We start from the raw sequence: 20,000 nt of genomic DNA on the forward strand, positions 1-20,000 counted from the left end.
CTCTTTTTCAGTGCGTCAAGTGCGTGCTGCACACAGGATCTCAGTTTATCGTCTCATCCTAATGACTCGACACTCAGTTTTGATTTTCCAGTCAAACCTGGGAGAGAGGGCGAGAGCGGGATTCGAACCCACACGCTCACAAACTCTCTGTGGTGGCAGCTGAGCGTCTTAACCATTCTGCCCACCTTTCTCCTGCTGTTGTTGTGAAAACAGAGAAACAAGCTTTCGAATGAAACTCTTTCTCTTCAAGGTTACAGACACGTGACTCTGTCAAAGATCCGAGCCATTCATTCGTACGATAAAACACAAGGAACGTTCAGCTCACAACAAAACACAATGCTGTATTCACTTGGGCATGGAGTTATGGTATCAGCTTTTGGCGTGGCTGCTCGTTACTGTCTAAAAATTCTGCCTCTGTCTGTCCCTGTCTGTCTGTCTGTCTATCTGTGTATTTGTCTGTATGTCTTTATGTCTTTGGTTGTTTCTCTCTGTCTCTGTCTGTTTGTCTGTCTCTCTGTCTATCTCTCCCTCCCTCCTTCTGCAGTAATATGTATTTAATAATATACATTATACCAGTTTCACACAGTATATATAGCATGTTGATTGCTCATCTGTTCATGCCCACAGTCTCTCTCTCTCTCTCTCTCTCTCTGTGTGTGTGTGTGTGTGTGTGTGTGTGTGTGTGTGTGTGTGTGTGTGTGTGTGTGTGTTAGTATGTGAGAGAGTTATTGTTGTTATTGTTTACTTTTTTTGCTTTTTTTTCTCATATATTTGTACAGTCATCATACTTATGCCTTTATCATGTAATAGTATTGATCATGTAACATTACGTAGTGTATACCATATTTATAGTGGTGATTGGGTGAACAAAAAATACACACCAGTGCTTATCTGTCGTTCTCGAAAATGAAAACTTTTTGTATTGTTGGGTCTTGTCCTTGTCCTTTGCCCTCTTTGTCTCTGTCTCTCTTTGTCTCTGTCTCTCTGTCTGTCGGGCCCTGCCCTGACCCTCCCCCCTTTCCTCCCTTCCCCACCCCCCACCCCCCCACCACCCCACCACCCCTTCCCACGTGTTTTTATACTGACCTGAGGCCGATGTACAATAAACCATTTGTCTTGTCTTGTCTGGCTCACTCTGTCTGTCTGTCTGTCTGTCTGTCTGTCTCTTTCAGATAAGTTCGTTTCACCCCTCCTCCAGTATATTTCATATGACGGGCGCAATAGCCGAGTGGTTAAAGCGTTGGACTGTCAATCTGATGGTCTTGGGTTCGAATCACGGTGACGGCGCCTGGTGGGTAAAGGGTGGAGATTTTTCCAATCTCCCAGGTCCAACATATGTGCAGACCTGCTAGTGCCTGAACACCTCTTCGTGTGTGATACGCACGCAGAAGATCAAATACGCACGTTAAAGATCCTGTAACCTATGTCAGTGTTCGGTGGGTTATGGAGACACGAAAATACCCAGCATGCATGAACCACGCGACAGAGTCATCGGCAAGTCGATGCTGGTCGTGTAACGGAAAGAAGAAGATATTGACTCGATCAGTTAGACAATGCCTTTCCAAAACGTGCTCAACGCCTTTACCTTTTACTCAGCCTGATTGTCCTTCTCCCAGTTGTCACAGTTCAAAAAAGAAATGGGTCTTTTTCCCCCTTCATATCTTCAAGTTTTCGTCCATTGAAAATTAATAGTGAGTAGCAGTTGACTTTCATTTTTTGTCGGAGAATAAAGTATTCTTTCAGTTCTGACTTGATTTGAGTGAGTGATCAGATGGCAGAGAGGGCTTTATGTAGTGTCTGACTAGATTTGAGTGATCAGATGGCAGAGAGGGCTTTATGTAGTGTCTGATTAGATTTGAGTGATCAGATGGCAGAGAGGGCTTTATGTAGTGTCTGATTAGATTTGAGTGATCAGATGGCAGAGAGGGCTTTATGTAGTGTCTAACTAGATTTGAGTGACCAGATGGCAGAGAGGGCTTTATGTAGTGTCTAACTAGATTTGAGTGATCAGATGGCAGAGAGGGCTTTATGTAGTGTCTAACTAGATTTGAGTGATCAGATGGCAGAGAGGGCTTTATGTAGTGTCTGATTAGATTTGAGTGAGTGATCAGATGGCAGAGAGGGCTTTATGTAGTGTCTGATTAGATTTGAGTGATCAGATGGCAGAGAGGGCTTTATGTAGTGTCTGACTAGATTTGAGTGAGTGATCAGATGGCAGAGAGGGCTTTATGTAGTGTCTGATTAGATTTGAGTGATCAGATGGCAGAGAGGGCTTTATGTAGTGTCTGATTAGATTTGAGTGATCAGATGGCAGAGAGGGCTTTATGTAGTGTCTGACTAGATTTGAGTGAGTGATCAGATGACAGAGGGGGCTTTATGTAGTGTCTGATTAGATTTGAGTGATCAGATGGCAGAGAGGGCTTTATGTAGTGTCTGACTAGATTTGAGTGATCAGATAGATCTCCTCTGTTATTTGGGTAAAAAGATATAACGTTATTATGAGAACAAAAGCAAGGTGATGCAGATTGTATTAGGGTCCAAGGTTGAGACCGTTTCTGGTCTCTTATGTCGTGTTGTTTGTCGTGTATGCTATTGAGAGGAGTGCGCGCGTAGAGTCAATGCATTATACGCGGGGAACAGACTTACAAAGGCCTCCATATTCACCATGCGTCTTCGTTTCTTTCAAGCGTGCATTTCGTTTCAGTGTTGCCCAATACAGTAATGTGAAATATAACGTAGAAGGCTAATGGCTTCCCGAACGCATGCAAGAACACTGCAGGCTTAAAAAAAAAACATAGGTCCAGCGCGGAATTCAAATCAAGTGAACTTTGTTATCTCTGAAGAGAAATTGCCATGTGGTCGAATAACTCATTATACAAACCTGAAAATACACACTTAAAACACATGCACATGTTTAAGCATTTGAAAAGTTACACATAAAAGTACATAACATGCTTAAGAATATTTTACATAATTAGGAACAGTTGATATTTAAAACGATGTATGTATGATAGTCAGTCGTGTCCAGCTTTGACCTTCTGTTGTCTTGTTCGTGACTTTCCACTACAATGGGGCAACCATTGATCATACAGCTCTCTCTTTCCTCTTGGCCCAACTGTGAGCTTACGTCAATGTGTCATACAAACTGAGCGTTGGGTCAAAGTTAAAACGATACATAACAAGAGAGGCAAGGCCTTCAAGACTCACTTGTGATAAATTAAGTCCCCTAGCATTCATTACAGAGTAATTTCCCTTTCTTACTATCTGCACCAAAAACGTTTGCAAAATAAATAAAAATTCCATGCTTAGCAAAAGAAGTTCCTGTTTGAACAAAAAATGATAATAATGACTCCTCTTGTTGTTGTGTCAGAATGAGAGGTCAAAGTGCCAAGTTTAGAGAATACAAAAAAAAATATAAATATAACAGTAAATGCAGTTTGCATATAATTAGGCTTCTTTTTAATTTTTTTGTGCCCATCCCAGAGGTGCAATATTGTTTTAAACAAGATGACTGGAAAAAACTGAATTTTTCCTATTTTTATGCCAAATTTGGAGTCAACTGACAAAGTATTTGCAGAGAAAATGTCAATGTTAAAGTTTACCACTGACACACAGACACACGGACACACACACACACACACACACACAACCGAACACCGGGTTAAAACATAGACTCACTTTGTTTACACAAGTGAGTCAATAAATGACGAAACGATGGAACTCAAGAACTTACAACAAAAAAAAAAAAAAAAAAAAAAAAAAGAGAAAGAAAAGAAAAAAGAATTATCCCCTTGTTTCACTAACTTGCAGGATGAAACGGAAGACCAGATGAAGCACATCAAATCCCTCAGCTCCAAGTTGCACGAAGGAGTAGCGGAGAAGGAGGGCGCCATGTTGGCTGCTTGCACGCGCAGACGTCACGAGGCGGTCACGTGCTGCTACGGGCTCATCAGCGATGCGCAGGCGCAGCTGCTGGAACTGGATCTATTGGACGAGAAGTTTGGCCAGCTGTTGGTGAAAGGACCAATCATGGACATTTCTCATGTACGTCATCGAAAAACGATGATTTTTGTTTGTTGTTGTTGTTGACATTATCAGTTGTTTCTCTTGTAAAATTGGCGACATTGATCTGTGATAAGCGAACACACACACGCGCGCGCGCGCGCGCGCGCACACACACACACACACACACACTATCATTCAAGAACACAGACCAAATTGGCTCATCATTTCAACAATGTCTAATATCACTTAATGTGGATAGACATTAACTCAAATTGAACACACACACACACACACACACACACGTTTACAAAGGCCATTAAGTAGGTATCTTATTTCTTCCTCGATGTTCATGGGCTGCAACTCCCACGTTCAATCGTATGTACACGAGTGGGCTTTTACGTGTATGACCGTTTTTACTCCGCCTAGTAGACAGCCATACTCCGTTTTCGGGGATGTGCATGCTGGGTACGCTCTTGTTTCCATAACCCACCGAACGCTGACATAGATTACAGGATCTTTAACGTGCGTATTTGATCTTCTGCTTGCGTATGCACACGGAAGTGGGTTCAGGCACTAAGCAGGTCTGCACATAATTATGTTGACCTGGGAGATTGGAAACATCACCACTCCCTTTACCCGCCAGGCGAGATTCGAACCCGGGACCCTCAGATTGGAAGTCCAACGCTCTAACCACTGGGCTAATGCGCCCGTCATATCTTATTTCAAATATTCCCTCTTGATTCCCCATTCATCTGCCCTGTTTCCCTCAGTCACCATTCACCTCCCCTCTCCTCTCTTGGTGACAGTTGCATTGCTTGGTTCTAACTTTTTGACAGTTACACGTGACTAAATGTCTACGTTGACCGAACTACGCCATTGGTCAGTTCCATACTACACACAGTTAGTAGCGGGTTACGACCATACTAGGCTCTTCCGTCCGAGCAATGTAACTGTCTCTTCCACTGCCTTTTAAACGATGGCATTCAAATGTGAACATCTTTCCTTTGAAAAAAAATGTCTGCGATCACCAGTATGGGTGACGGGAGGGACATTAACTCACTCAGTACGGCCAGTCCACTCTTCTCCTCTACACAACCCCTCGGATGTCCAGTGGGTGTCTCAATGACCCAACCTTTAGCTTCCGTCGTCAGAATTGTGGTATTTCTTGGTCAACATTCACCTCTTCAGTATAAGAGCCTTCCGCTTGCAATATTTTGATGGTGGTAATTGGGGTGAAACGCTGTTAACGTCGTCTCTTTCGCCGTTCGTATGGAGAGAGTTAAATAAAATTCGTCCTCTCTCATATGAGTGCCAAGAACCATCTTTTTTTTTCGTATTTTCTTCTTCTGTCTGTCTGTCTGTCAGTCTATATTAAACGTCTTTTGCTGTAAGACACTGATTTCTCTCTTTCTATCGGACTGTTCCTATTGCTGTTTATCCATTAAACATCTTCACGTTGCAAAAAAAAGTGCTCTCTGTCTCTGTCTCTCTGTCTCTGTCTGTGTCTCTCTCTCTCTGTGGGTGAATGTTTATTTGTCAGTTAGTTGGACAGTCCGTGTCCATTCAATAGTTACGTCAGATAGATACTGACCTGTCAGTCAGTCAATGTGTGTGTGTGTGGGGGGGGTGGCGTGGGGGGTGGGGGAGATGGGGTGGTAATGGGGGGGGGGGGGGGGGGGGGGGGGGGGGGGGGGGGGGGGGAGGGGTAGGGGGCGATTGTTGTGGATGGGGATGTGTGCGCTCCCATTCATTGATAAACATACATCACACGTCAGTTGTAAGCAGTGTATTTTCTTTTCGATGGACATTTTATTCAGATATGTTTATATGCGTATACTTTGGTCAGACATCCACGCACTCGCCCACCCCCCCTCCTCACCCCTCTCCACACACACACATACTCCTTCGGCCTCTATGTCTTCTTCTCATTCCTGGACAAACTAAACCAAGAGACTATTGGAGATATATAGGATTCTTTTTTTTTTTTTTTTTTTTGGTTGTTGTTGTAAGGCTGAAGATGGATGTTGCTTTATTGATCGATTTTCGTTCTTTTTATTTTCAGGAACTCTCTTGCTTGGAAGAAAGGTTTGTTGATTTTCTCTCCCTCTCTCTCTCTCTCTGTGTGCACTGTCTGTCTGTACTAGCTTCTAGCTCTGTCTGTCTGTGTGTCTGCCTTTCTGTCTGTCTGTCTGATGGTGATGATTATGATAGTGATGATGATTGTGATTGTGATGATGATGAAAATGATGATAACGATGATGGTGACGACGACGACGACGACGACGACGATGATGATGATGACGGTAATGATGATGATGATGATGATGATATTGGTGATGATGATGACGATGACGATGACGACGACAATGACGATGATGATGATGGCTATGATGATGATGGTGATGATGATGATGAGGAGGAGGATAATGATGATATGATGTTATTGGTCATGATGATGATGGTGATGATGATAATGATGATGATGGTGATTATGATGATGGTGACGATGATGATGATCATGGTGATGGTGATGATGGTGGTAGCAATGATGGTGGTGGTGACGGTGATGATGATGGTGGTGATGGTGATGATGATGGTGCTGATGGTGATGATAATGATGATGGTGATGGTGATGATGATGGTGGTGATGGTGATGATAATGATGATGGTGATGGTGATGATGATCGTGCTACTACTGCTGCTGCTGCTGCTGCTGCTGATGATGATGATGACGACGACAACGAAGACGATCATGATGGTGATCATTATGATGGTGATGATCATGATGGTGATGATGGTGGTGGTGATGATAATGATGATGGTGATGATGATGATGATGATGATGGTGAAGATGATGAAGGTCATAATGATGATGATGGTCATGATGATGGTCATGATGATGGTCATGATGATGATGATAATGATGATGATGATGGTCATGATGATGATAATGATGATGATGATGGTAATGATGGTCATGATGATGGTCATGATGATGATGATAATGATGATGATGATGATGATGGTCATGATGATGATGATGATAATGATGATGATAATGATGATGATGGTGATGATGATGATGGTCATGATGATGATGATGATCATGGTAATGATGATGATGGTCATGATGATGATGATGATGGTCATGATGATGGTGATGATGGTAATGATGATGATGGTAATGATGATGATGATGGTAATGATGGTCATGATGATGGTCATGATGATGATGATAATGATGATGATGATGATGGTCATGATGATGATGATAATGATGATGGTCATGATGATGGTGATGATGGTGGTCATGATGATGATGATGATGATGGTGATGATGATGATGATGATGGTGGTGGTGATGATGATTATGATGACAATAATGATGATGTCCAGGCTGGCTGTGCTGTCATCCATTCAGCTGGAGGGACGGCTGGATGACGTGCCCAGACCCCGACAGCTGCAGACTGTGCACGTGAAAAACGTGCTGAGCAACCTGGACTTCAAACAGGAAACTGGTACTGTCTTGTTCCTCTCCAACCCCTCCCTCCCTCCTGAACCCCCACACCCCACCCTAACTCCCTTCTCTCTCTTTGAGTTGTATTACGTTTACGTATACCCCCTTCACTCGGGGTCCAATTCCAATTCTCTCTCTCTCTGTCTCTGCCTCTCTTGATACTGTTTTGAGACATGACCTTACACACACACACACACACACACACACACACACACACACACACACACGCACGCACACACACACACACACACACACACACACACACACACACACACACACACACACACACACACACACAAGTTACTTTGATTTATTGTTTGCTGTTTATATTTCGCTCTTCATTTTTATGACAGTCAGTCGTGTCCGACTAAGACCATCAGAACAGCAGAGGAGGCAACTGCTGTCCCGACTATCTGGGCTAGAATTTGATTATAGTGGAGAGTGTCTTGCCCAAGTACATCCCCACTCTCTCGGCCAAGAGGGTTTTAGAACAGTCGGTGTTGGGATGGTTCCCAAAGGCCAACTAGCCCCCAAGTCTGCAGCACTAAGAGCCAGTACAATTTTTGCCTCTTAGTTTGAGAGTCATAGTCCTTCACAAAAGACTAAACTGGAAATGATTTCCCTTTGCAACGGAGAAACCAATGATAATACAGCTCTCACTTTGCTGTTGGCCAACTGTAGTTTTATGTGAATCTATGAGGCCCAACACTCGGCTTATATCACAGATTGACATAAGTTTACATTTGGGCCAACAGCAAAGTGAGAGCTGTATTATCAATGGTTACTCCAGTCAATGGGAAACCATTTACAGCTTAGTCTTTTGTGAAGGACTATGACTCTCAAACTAGGAGGCAAAATTGCACTGGCTCTTAGTGCTGCAGCCTTACGGGCTAGTTGGCCTTTGAGAACCATCCCAACGCCGACTGTCCTAAAACCCTCTTGGCCGAGAGAGTGGGGATGTACTTGGGCAAGAAATTCTCCACTATAATCAAATTCTAGCCCAAATAGTCGGAACAGCAGTTGCTTCCTCTGCTGTTCTGATGGTCATAGTCGGACACGACTATCATATATGATATAAGCTCATACACACTGGCCTAGCTTTCATAATACTCGAACAAACCTCTTTTCCCTCCCCCTGACAGATGTTGTAGCGCCAGTCATCACCGATATTTTGTCACGACCCGTTGCCAAAGGTCCTGCAGTGGTGGACATCAAGTGGACAGAGCCACAGCAGGGCTTGTGCTACCGTCTGACGGCGTGGAGAAAAACTCAGAAAGGTATTGACCACCTTCATGTGGGGAAAGGTATTGGCCACCTTCATGTGGGGAAAGGTATTGGCCACCTTCATGTGGGGAAAGGTACTGACCACCTTCATGTGGGGAAAGGTACTGACCACCTTCATGTGGGGAAAGGTATTGGCCACCTTCATGTGGGGAAAGGTACTGATCACCTTCATGTGGGGAAAGGTATTGGCCACCTTCATGTGGGGAAAGGTACTGACCATCTTCTTGTAGGGAAAGGTATTGACCACCTTCATGTGGGGAAAGGTACTGACCACCTTCATGTAGGGAAAGGTACTGACCACCTTCATGTGGGGAAAGGTATTGACCACCTTCATGTAGGGAAAGGTATTGGCCACCTTCATGTGGGGAAAGGTATTGGCCACCTTCATGTGGGGAAAGGTACTGACCACCTTCATGTGGTTAAAGGTATTGGCCACCTTCATGTGGGGAAAGGTATTGGCCACCTTCATGTGGGGAAAGGTATTGACCACCTTCATGTAGGGAAAGGTATTGACCACCTTCCTGTAGGGAAAGGTATTGGCCACCTTCATGTGGGGAAAGGTATTGGCCACCTTCATGTCGGGAAAGGTATTGGCCACCTTCATGTTTGGAAAGGTATTGACCACCTTCATGTCGGGAAAGGTATTGGCCACCTTCATGTGGGGAAAGGTATTGACCACCTTCATGTTTGGAAAGGTATTGACCACCTTCATGTCGGGAAAGGTATTGGCCACCTTCATGTTTGGAAAGGTATTGACCACCTTCATGTAGGGAAAGGTATTGGCCACCTTCATGTGGGGAAAGGTATTGGCCACCTTCATGTGGGGAAAGGTATTGACCACCTTCATGTGGGGAAAGGTATTGACCACCTTCATGTGGGGAAAGGTATTGGCCACCTTCATGTCGGGAAAGGTATTGACCACCTTCATGTTTGGAAAGGTATTGACCACCTTCATGTTTGGAAAGGTATTGACCACCTTCATGTAGGGAAAGGTATTGGCCACCTTCATGTTTGGAAAGGTATTGGCCACCTTCATGTGGGGAAAGGTATTGGCCACCTTCATGTGGGGAAAGGTATCGACCACCTTCATGTGGGGAAAGGTATTGGCCACCTTCATGTGGGGAAAGGTACTGACCACCTTCATGTGGGGAAAGGTATTGGCCACCTTCATGTCGGGAAAGGTATTGGCCACCTTCATGTTTGGAAAGGTATTGACCACCTTCATGTCGGGAAAGGTATTGGCCACCTTCATGTGGGGAAAGGTATTGACCACCTTCATGTTTGGAAAGGTATTGACCACCTTCATGTCGGGAAAGGTATTGGCCACCTTCATGTTTGGAAAGGTATTGACCACCTTCATGTAGGGAAAGGTATTGGCCACCTTCATGTGGGGAAAGGTATTGGCCACCTTCATGTGGGGAAAGGTATTGACCACCTTCATGTGGGGAAAGGTATTGACCACCTTCATGTTTGGAAAGGTATTGACCACCTTCATGTTTGGAAAGGTATTGACCACCTTCATGTAGGGAAAGGTATTGGCCACCTTCATGTTTGGAAAGGTATTGGCCACCTTCATGTGGGGAAAGGTATTGGCCACCTTCATGTGGGGAAAGGTATCGACCACCTTCATGTGGGGAAAGGTATTGGCCACCTTCATGTGGGGAAAGGTACTGACCACCTTCATGTGGGGAAAGGTATTGGCCACCTTCATGTAGGGAAAGGTATTGACCACCTTCATGTGGGGAAAGGTATTGGCCACCTTCATGTGGGGAAAGGTATTGACCACCTTCATGTGGGGAAAGGTATTGGCCACCTTCATGTGGGGAAAGGTATTGGCCACCTTCATGTGGGGAAAGGTATTGGCCACCTTCATGTGGGGAAAGGTATTGGCCACCTTCATGTGGGGAAAGGTATTGGCCACCTTCATGTGGGGAAAGGTATTGACCACCTTCATGTGGGGACCTGTATAATTCTGTTTTTTGTTTCTATAAAAAAAAAAATATATTTATTTATTTTTTAAAATTTATTTTATATTATTTAAAAATTTTTTTTTAATGAACGCTTATAGTTGACTTCATCAAGTTTTTGCGCCTTATACATATTATTATTATTAGTAGTAGTAGTTCTTTTTTTTATGTATTTATCTATTATTTATTCACCCTTTTTTTTTCTCAAGGCCTGACTAAGCGCGTTGGGTTACGGTACTGTTTCTATATTGTTTGAGAGAGAGAGAGAGAGAGAGAGAGAGAGAGAGAGAGAGAGAGAGAGAGAGAGAGAGAGAGAGAGAGAGAGAGAGAGAGAGAGAGCGCTGTAGTGTAGCGACGCGCTCTTCCTGTGGAAAGCAGCTCGAATTACACACAGGGAAATCTGTTGTGATAAAAAAAATACAAATACAAATTCAAATGGTTTATGTGCATTTGGTTTTCATGAGACGAAGTTTGACGCTTAATCAATGCTCAGGTACAGGGGTTTAATAAGTTAAGAAAATGGCAGTGTTTGCGTCTGTAGGTGGTGCCAGTCTGCTTTTGTGGATTATTATTGTCATTGTTATGAGCATTTACGCCTTATCTTGAAAATAGGCCTTTGGCGTTTACAAATAGAACACGCGCGTAAATATCAAAAAGGAAAAATTGAACTCAAGATATTAAACATTATTAAAATTATTCACACACACACACTCACCCACAAACCCACACACACACAAGCACACGTACGCACACAAGTCATAGCACACAATCATAAACAGCACACAATCAAAAATACAACCAACAAATTCTGAAACTCTCAAACTCACTCACTCACTAATAGTCATTTTAGTTCATACTGGAAAGGGATGAGCTGTTGAAAATTATTCAGGAGTGGAAAAGGTGGGTCTTCAGACTGGATTTAAAAGATTGCAGCGAAGATGGGTGACGGAGAGGCTGAGGAAGTTGATATCAGAGAATGGGGTATTGTTACGAAAAACTGCGTTGGCGATAGATGTGTTTCTTCCCACATTCACCAAGCCTACAAGCCTAAGGATGACGTATCCCTATGAATGGGACATGAACTCAAATGACTGAGAAATTACGGATGGTAGACAAAACAAAGAATGGAGAGACTTTACCTTCAAATCCGTTTTAGCATCGCGTTGTCGCTCGACGAAACCGAAACACCGTAAACTGAATTTCCTTCATGCCCATGCAAAACGCACGAGTGTTAGATAATTTCACACATAACGAGATCTCAGATTGAAGACGATTACGAGATTTTTGTATTTGTATTTCTTTTTATCACAACAGATTTCTCTGTGTGAAATTCGGGCTGCTCTCCCCAGGGAGAGCACGTCGCTACACTACAGCGCCACCCATTTTTTTGTATTTTTTCCTGCGTGCAGTTTTATTTGTTTTTCCTATCGAAGTGGATTTTTTTTTACAGAATTTTGCCAGGAACAACCCTTTTGTTGCCGTGGGTTCTTTTACGTGCGCTGCGTGCATGCTGCACACGGCCGGACCTCGGTTTATCGTCTCATCCGAATGAGCGTTCAGACCACCACTCAAGGTCTAGTGGAGGGGGAGTAAATATCGGCGGCTGAGCCGTGATTCGAACCTGCGCGCTCAGATTCTCTCGTTTCCTAGACGGACGCGTTACCTCTAGGCCATCACTCCACATTTTTTAAAGGCTACACAAAGATTTCACTTTTTTTTTTTTCACAATGTTACGTGATTAAATGTTTCGAGATTTCACAATGTTACGAGAATAATGTTTCGATATTTCTTGATGTTTGGAGAGTTCTTAATGTTTTTGAGATTTCACTATGTTTCGAGATTCAATAATGTTTCGATATTTCACAATGTTACTAGATTTCAAAATGTTTCGATATCTTTTAGTGTTAGGAGATTAATGTTTGGAGATTTTACAATGTTTGGAGATTTCACATTGTTTTGAAATCTCACAGTGTTTGGAGATCTCACAGTGTTTGGAGATTTCACAATATTTGGAGATTTCACAATGTTAGGAGATCTCGCAATGTTTGGAGATCTTACATATTTCACAATGTTTCGAGATTTCACAAAATTACGAGATCAAGGTTTCGAGATTTCTTGATGTTTCGAGATTTCACTATGTTACTAGATTAATGTTTGGAAATTATACAATGTTTGAAGATACTGTAATGTTTGGAGATTTTACAATGCTTCGAGATTTCACAGTGCTACGAGATTAATGTTTCGGGATCGTGATGTTTCGAGATTTCAATGTTTGGAGATTTCACAATGTTATGAGATTAATGTTTGGAGATTTCACAATGTTTGGAGGTTTCACAATGTAATGTTTGGAGATTTTACAATGTTTGGAGGTCTCACAATGTAATGTTTGGAGATTTCACAATGTTTGGAGATCTCACAATGCTTGGAGATTTCACAAGATCTCACAATGTTTGGAAATCTCACGAGATCTAACAATGTTTGGAGATATCACAGGTTTCACAATGTTTGGAGATCTCACAATGTAATGTTTGGAGATTTCACAATGTTTGGAGATGTCACATATCTCGCAATGTTAGGAGATTTTCACATATCTCACAATGTTTGGAGATCTGACAATGTTTGGAGATATCACATATCTGGCAATGTTAAGAGATTTTCACACATCTCACAGTGTTTGGAGATCTCACAATGCTTGGAGATCTGACCGTGTCCGTGACACATCCCTCGCAGGGCGCACAGAGCGAGTCATTGTGGACGAGGTGACGGGCGGAAGTCAGCTGATGTTGCTGCCTGGGATTGATTCACAGTACCGCCTCTCCGTGACCGTGCTGGGCAAAGCAGGGGAGGTAACCGTGCAAGGGGACAGCACTCCAACAGACCGGCAGGTGGTCAGCGAAGAGAAAGCGTTCCGAACACTGCCCTATGTCAACTGTAAGTAGTTTACCTTTCGTACCCCTCCATACATTAACTGTAAGTAGTTTACCTTTCGTACCCCTGCATACATTAACTGTAAGCAGTATACCATTCCTACTCCTCCATACTTGAACTGTAAGTAGTTTACCATTCCTACCCCTCCATACTTTAACTGTAAGTTGTTTACCATTCCTACCCCTCCATACTTTAACTGTAAGTTGTTTACCATTCCTACCCCTCCATACATTAACTGTAAGTTGTTTACCATTCATACACCTTCCGACTTTAACTGCAAATTGTTGACCATTTGTACCCCTCCCTACTTTAACTGTAAGTAGTTTACCATTCCTACCCCTCCATACTTTAACTGTAAGTTGTTTACCATTCGTACCCCTCCCTACATTAACTGTAAGTTATTTACCATTCGTACCCTTCCGTACATTAACTTGCGGGACTGGTGAGGCGGGTGGCTAGACACCCTTATGGAATTAAAAACGAGATCCATAAAAGGGCGTCGGCTCAGGAGAGCCACCGACGGCCATCTAGCTCCACCGTACTTTGTGCATGGCACACGCAGTTGGCCCCTGGGGTGTGTCTACCCATGCATGCGAAGTCTGGATCCGGCAGAATCTGCGGAAGAAACCTATCGGTTCAACGGAGAGGAAGGCGGTTACAGCAACGCACTGTGGAGTGCAGAGAGCAAGATGGGACACCGAAAGATATCTTGGTCATCCACTGCATCCGTGCTTATCCTCCAGTCGTCTCGACTTAGTCTTGCCACTGGAAATTGGTGAACCCGGACGAGAGAGTGAGGTCGACGTTGCGCAACTCCTCTTCACTTTAAACAAACTCATCGCGCAAGTCATCAGTCATCCTTAACGACCTTTCATCCTTCATCCTTTCATCACCCCCAAGTCCTGTGGCGACAGGCGAGCGACGAAACGACAGCTGTGGGTACACTGGCAGTCGCAGCCGCAGACCTGCACGCAGGTGGCTCAGGCCATAGGGTCGTTCTTCATCGACAGAAGCAGTGATGGAGCTCGGCAGCCGTCTGAGCGTCTGAGCAGCCCTCTTTAGGAATGCACTGCTCACCTCCCTGGCATCAGAAAGGGGCTAGAAAAGGTGCCCTAAAAACTGCCTGCTCCATATCACCCTGGCTAGCATACCGCGGCTGGCGGGGACTGTACATCAGCGGTCGAAACAAAGAGAAAGAAAAGAAAAAAACAAGGATCGTTCCTCTCACCATTGGTGCTTGGAACATAAGGACTCTCCTGGACAGAGATAACGTGGACAGACCTCAAAGGAGAACGGCACTTGTTGCATCTGAACTCGCCAGATACAGCATCGACATCACAGCCTTGAGTGAGACTCGGCTTGCAGGCGAAGGCGAGCTCAATGAACGGGGATCTGGTTACACCTTCTTCTGGAGTGGACGAGGAAGCGAAGAGCGATGTGAGGCTGGCGTTGGTTTTGCAGTAAAAACAGCACTTGTCAGCAAGCTAGCTGGAATCCCAAAGGGAGTCAACGATAGGCTTGTGACTTACTCGATGGACACACACCACCACATTAACTGTAATGACATTTTTAGTACCACAGTCTCACTCTCACCAGAGACTTAGCAGAAAAGCACACGGGTGTATCAAAATCCAAAACGATCTGATTTACTATGTTATTTACTAATTATTATGTAACAAACAAGGCACACGCAGATTGTATCAAAGTAATGACACCACGAAGTATACTTATATATTCAACGTTGACATTAACTGTAAGTAGTGTGACATTCACACTCCTCGCCGCCTTAACTGTTAGTTGTATTTTAACATTCATCCCTCCCACTCACCCCCAACGTTAACTGTAAGTAGTTTACTATTTACAGCCCTCCCTACGTTAACTGAAAATCATTTATTGTTGTTCGCAAATCTCCACTTGCTTGCTTCCCCCTTTTTCAAATTTTCTGATATTAAGTTCTTCAAGACATTATAATGCATGGCTTATTGTTGGTTTGACAAAACAGTAAAGAGTGGTAACTCTATTTTATTTACCTGTGTTCCAGCTGAATCGGTGGCATAAGCAGCATTGACCAGAAAGTTGTGTACCTTGTGCATGGAGAGAGTTACCGCTCTTTATCATTCTTTGTCAACCACCTGTACTCCCCCTGTCGTCATTATTCTTTCATTTATTGTCGGTTTCTTTCCTTCTTCATCGACAAGTTCACTTAATGATTTTTATCTATTCATTTATTTTTAATTTATCCTTTATTTATTTAATTTTTATTTTTTATTTTTTCCAAAGGTATTTACTCATTAATTGAATGATATTTAAAAAAAAAAATTTTTTCTCGCAGGGCCTGGCTAAGTGCGTTTTGGTTACGCTGTTGGTCAGGCATCTGCTTAGCGGATGTGGTGTAGCGTATATGGCTTTGTCCGAACGCAGTGACCCCTTGAGTTGCTAATACTGATACTTAAAGTTCAGTGCGTCCTTCAACGTTCGAAAACGGGAACACTTTGCCTAATCTATATAAGTCAGTAAGATGGATAGTTTCTTTATAGTGCATACTTTACATGTGGACATGTATGCTGGTATTTGATAACTGTTCAAGGATGTAGCTTTAGCACTTTTATTATTTCAAAAGTGTGTATTTAAGGTTGTTTTGTACAGTGGTTAGTCACTTTGAATTGATATATTATAGCATTCGAAGTATCAATGACTGAATGAAGAGAGTATTGTTTTCTTCAAAATAATGTTTTGCATTTCATATTAATGTTTTTAATTATTTCTCTGAATCCCTTTCTTCTTCTCCACAGTAAAGGAAACTATAACTTGTAAATTTTATGAAACCAGCACTTTATTCTTTTAATATGTTTATTTCTTTTTACATAATAAAGAATATAGTCTTTAAATACCCCCATTAAAACACGAAAAAATAAAGGAAAATAATGATTTAACACAAAACTTCAATACTGCAGGTATTTCGATAAAAATCGACCCGGCCAACTGCCACAAAGTGGTCGCCGTGACCTCTAACCGTGAAGAGGTGATGCACCGGAAGTGCAGGCTGTCCAATCTGAACGACACTCACCCTCCCGCCACCTCGCGGCGGCTGGACGAACTGGAGGGCGCCATGGGCGAGAACCCCTTTCCTCCTCTCCCTCACATGTACTGGGAGAACGTGATCCACTTCCACATCATCTCCAAACTGGAGGACTCCAAGCTGGTCTGTGACGTGGGCGTGTGCAAAGCAGGGATGGAGGACGCGTGCGGTCTGGTGTGCGACAACCCCAAGTCCTACTGCTGCTACCTGGTGCGCAGGAACCGCTTCATCACGCTGGAGTTCTGGAACGGGCCCAACCAGGAGATCCTGGCGCGGAGCCTCAACGTGGCTGACCTGGACAAGGAGAACGAGAAGACCCTCAGGCTGGGCTTCTACCTGGATGTGGCCCGCAGGGTACTGGCCGTCATCAACCCCGCCGCCAGCACCATTCTGGCGCACTTCAACATCAAGTTCACGAGCCTCGTCTGGCTGTGCGGCGTCTACTGCCCTGACCAGGTCTACGCCACTGTCAAGCATGTCAGCGTCAATAACATTCCTACCGTGGTGGCTAAACTGGTGGCCAAGTCTCAAGCAGCTGCCGCGAACGTTAGGCAGTAGTGTGGTCCTGTGTCATGTTCCCAGGTGAAAAAAGAAACTGGTGGCCAAGTCTCAAGCAGCTGCCGCGAACGTTAGGCAGTAGTTCATTTCTTGCCATGTTTCCAGGTGAAAAAAGAAACTGGTGGCCAAGTCTCAAGCAGCTGCCGCGAACGTTAGGCAGTAGTTTGGTCCTGTGTCATGTTTCAAGGTGAAAAAATCATGACAAAAACAAACAAGAAATGGTGGCCAAGTCTCAAGCAGCTGCCGCGAACGTTAGGCAGTAGTTTGGTCCTGTGTCATGTTTCAAGGTGAAAAAATCCTTATAAAACAAACAAGAAATGGTGGCCAAGTCTCAAGTGGCTGCCGCTAACGTTAAGCAGTAGTTCATTTCTTGCCATGTTTCCAGGTGAAAAAAGAAACTAGTGGCCAAATCTCAAACAGCTGCCATAAATGTTAGTACTTCCGTTATTTGCCATATCTCGAGGTCAACAAACTGGTGGCCAAATCTCCAAGCGGCTGCTGCTTAGGTTAGGCAGTACTTCAGTCCTCTGCTATGTTTCGAGGTGAAAAAAACAACAACCCAATAATAACAAACTGGTGGCCAAGTCTCAAGCGGCTGCTGCCAACGTAAGGCAGTAGCTTGGTCCTGTGCCATGTTTCCAGGTGAAGAAAAACAACAAACTGGTAGCTAAATCTTGCTCGGTTGCTGCTGTTTGGTAGTACTTCCGTTCTTTGCCATATTTCGAGGTCAACAAACTTTTGGCCAAATCTCAAGTGGCTGCCGTTTACGTTAGGCAGTAGTTCAGGTCCTTGCCATGTTTCGAATTATACAAAAAAGAGAAAGAAACTGATGGCTAAATCTTAAGCAGTTACCGCAAATGCAAGCCAGTATTTCAAATCTTTGCCATGTTTCGAGGTCAACAATCTGGTGGCCAAAATTCAGTCAGCTGCCGCTAACTTGAAGCAGTAGTTCAGTCCTGTGCCACGTTTTAAGGTGAAAAAACAACAGACAGGGGCTGTATTCAAGACAAAATTCATTTTGCCTTAAGGCAAGTAACCTTTGACATTGTAGGCATCCACAGATACAGTTTTTCTTAAATGGTAAATTAACGTCGTATTTAAGACGCGCGGTGCAGTCAGGCAGCTAACCCATATTCTGTGATTAACTCACTCAGTACGGCCAGTCCTCTCTTCTCTACACAGATTCCTCGGGTGTCCAGTGGGTGTCTCAATGACCCAACCTTTAGCTTCCGTCGTCAGAATTGTGGTATCTTTGTCAACATTCACCTCTTCAGTATAAGAGCCTTCCGCTTGCAATATTTTGATGATGGTAATTGGGGTGAAACGCTGTTAACGTCGTCTCTATCGCCGTTCGTATGGAGGGAGTTAAAAATCCTGACGATTCCCTTCTGTGCATGCTCTTCTCACCCCACGAAAGTTCGGAGCATTGTCGAGAGAGTTAGTAAAACACGTGCTATCCGCAAAGCATGCCTGTTTTCCCTCAACAAAAGGATCCACCACATAGTAAGGGTAAATTGCCTTCGGTTGTTTTCCTGAAACCGGATGTTGCTTGCCCTCAGGCAGTTTGCCTTTCCTCAGACAGATAACCTGCAGGTACTCATTTATCTGTAGGCATGATGTTCTCTTGAATACGGCCCCTGGTGGCTAAATCTAACTTGACTGCCGTTAACGTTAGGCAGTACTTAGTTCTAACCTGCAGGTACACATTTATCTGTAGGCATGATGGTCTCTTGAATACGGCCCCTGGTGGCTAAATCTAACTTGACTGCCGTTAACGTCAGGCAGTACTTAGTTCTAACCTGCAGGTACACATTTATCTGTAGGCATGATGGTCTCTTGAATACGGCCCCTGGTGGCTAAATCTAACTTGACTGCCGTTAACGTTAGGCAGTACTTAGTTCTATTTCATGTTTCCAGGTCAACTAACTGGTGGCCAAATCTCAAGTGGCTGCCGCTAACGTTAGGCTGTAGTTCAGCCCTGTGCCATGTTTCGAGGTAAAAAAAAACAAACAAAACTGGTGGCTAAATCTTTAGCAGCTGCCGCTAATGTTTTGTATTATTGTCAAGTTCTGTCATGTTTTGAGGTAGAAAAAAAGTGATTAGATCTTAAGCGGTAGCCGCTAAGTTAGGCAATAGTTCACTTCTCTGTTATGTTTCAAGGGTCACAAATACCTTTTGAGATATTCGTGAACTGTGACAAGACTTTTGTAGAATGTTACACGAGTACCATTGGAAAGGTCAAAGACTCGCTGCATCAGTAGCGATGACCAACAATCATTGAGTCACATTCTCCGATCCTTGTAACATAGGTTAAACGGTTGGAGTGGTCCGAATATCCCTGTTCAGCGGCTGTCATTATTGATTGATTATACTAATCGATTCTGGTTCCACTAACATGCAATCTTACCTTGATTTGTGTGTATGCATCACTGAATCACTTTGCGAAATCCCCCAATTACAGTGACCAATGACATATTGTAATTAACACGTTTTTGTTTCAGTTTTCAGTGTATGTACAGTTGACGTTAACATGCTGTTTTTCTATGTATTCATTACAAATCGTGTGTGTGAGTGCGCGCGCGCGTGTGTGTGTGTGTGTGTGAGTGCGTGTGTGTATACGTGCGTGCGTGCGTGCGTGCGTGCGTGTGTGTGTGTGTGTGTG

The 20,000-nt window shown here is 43.7% G+C and overlaps 1 protein-coding gene across 5 annotated transcripts in view; it reads left to right on the top strand.

The window, feature by feature from the left end:
- LOC143291086 (uncharacterized) overlaps positions 1–20,000 on the top strand; it is a 48,069-nt gene that overhangs the window by 27,855 nt on the left and 214 nt on the right. For all 5 annotated transcript variants that reach the window (XM_076600701.1, XM_076600699.1, XM_076600700.1 and 2 more), the window contains 6 exons: positions 3,811–4,044; positions 6,068–6,090; positions 7,402–7,523; positions 8,665–8,799; positions 13,504–13,704; positions 16,656–20,000. The exon at positions 16,656–20,000 is cut by the window's right edge and continues 214 nt beyond it. In XM_076600701.1, coding sequence (XP_076456816.1) covers positions 3,811–4,044; positions 6,068–6,090; positions 7,402–7,523; positions 8,665–8,799; positions 13,504–13,704; positions 16,656–17,338 — 1,398 coding nt within the window. In that variant the 3' untranslated portion in view covers positions 17,339–20,000. The remainder of the gene's footprint in view (positions 1–3,810; positions 4,045–6,067; positions 6,091–7,401; positions 7,524–8,664; positions 8,800–13,503; positions 13,705–16,655) is intronic.

The sequence above is a fragment of the Babylonia areolata genome, chromosome 16 (genome assembly GCF_041734735.1).
Source record: "Babylonia areolata isolate BAREFJ2019XMU chromosome 16, ASM4173473v1, whole genome shotgun sequence".
NCBI lineage: Eukaryota > Metazoa > Mollusca > Gastropoda > Neogastropoda > Buccinidae > Babylonia > Babylonia areolata.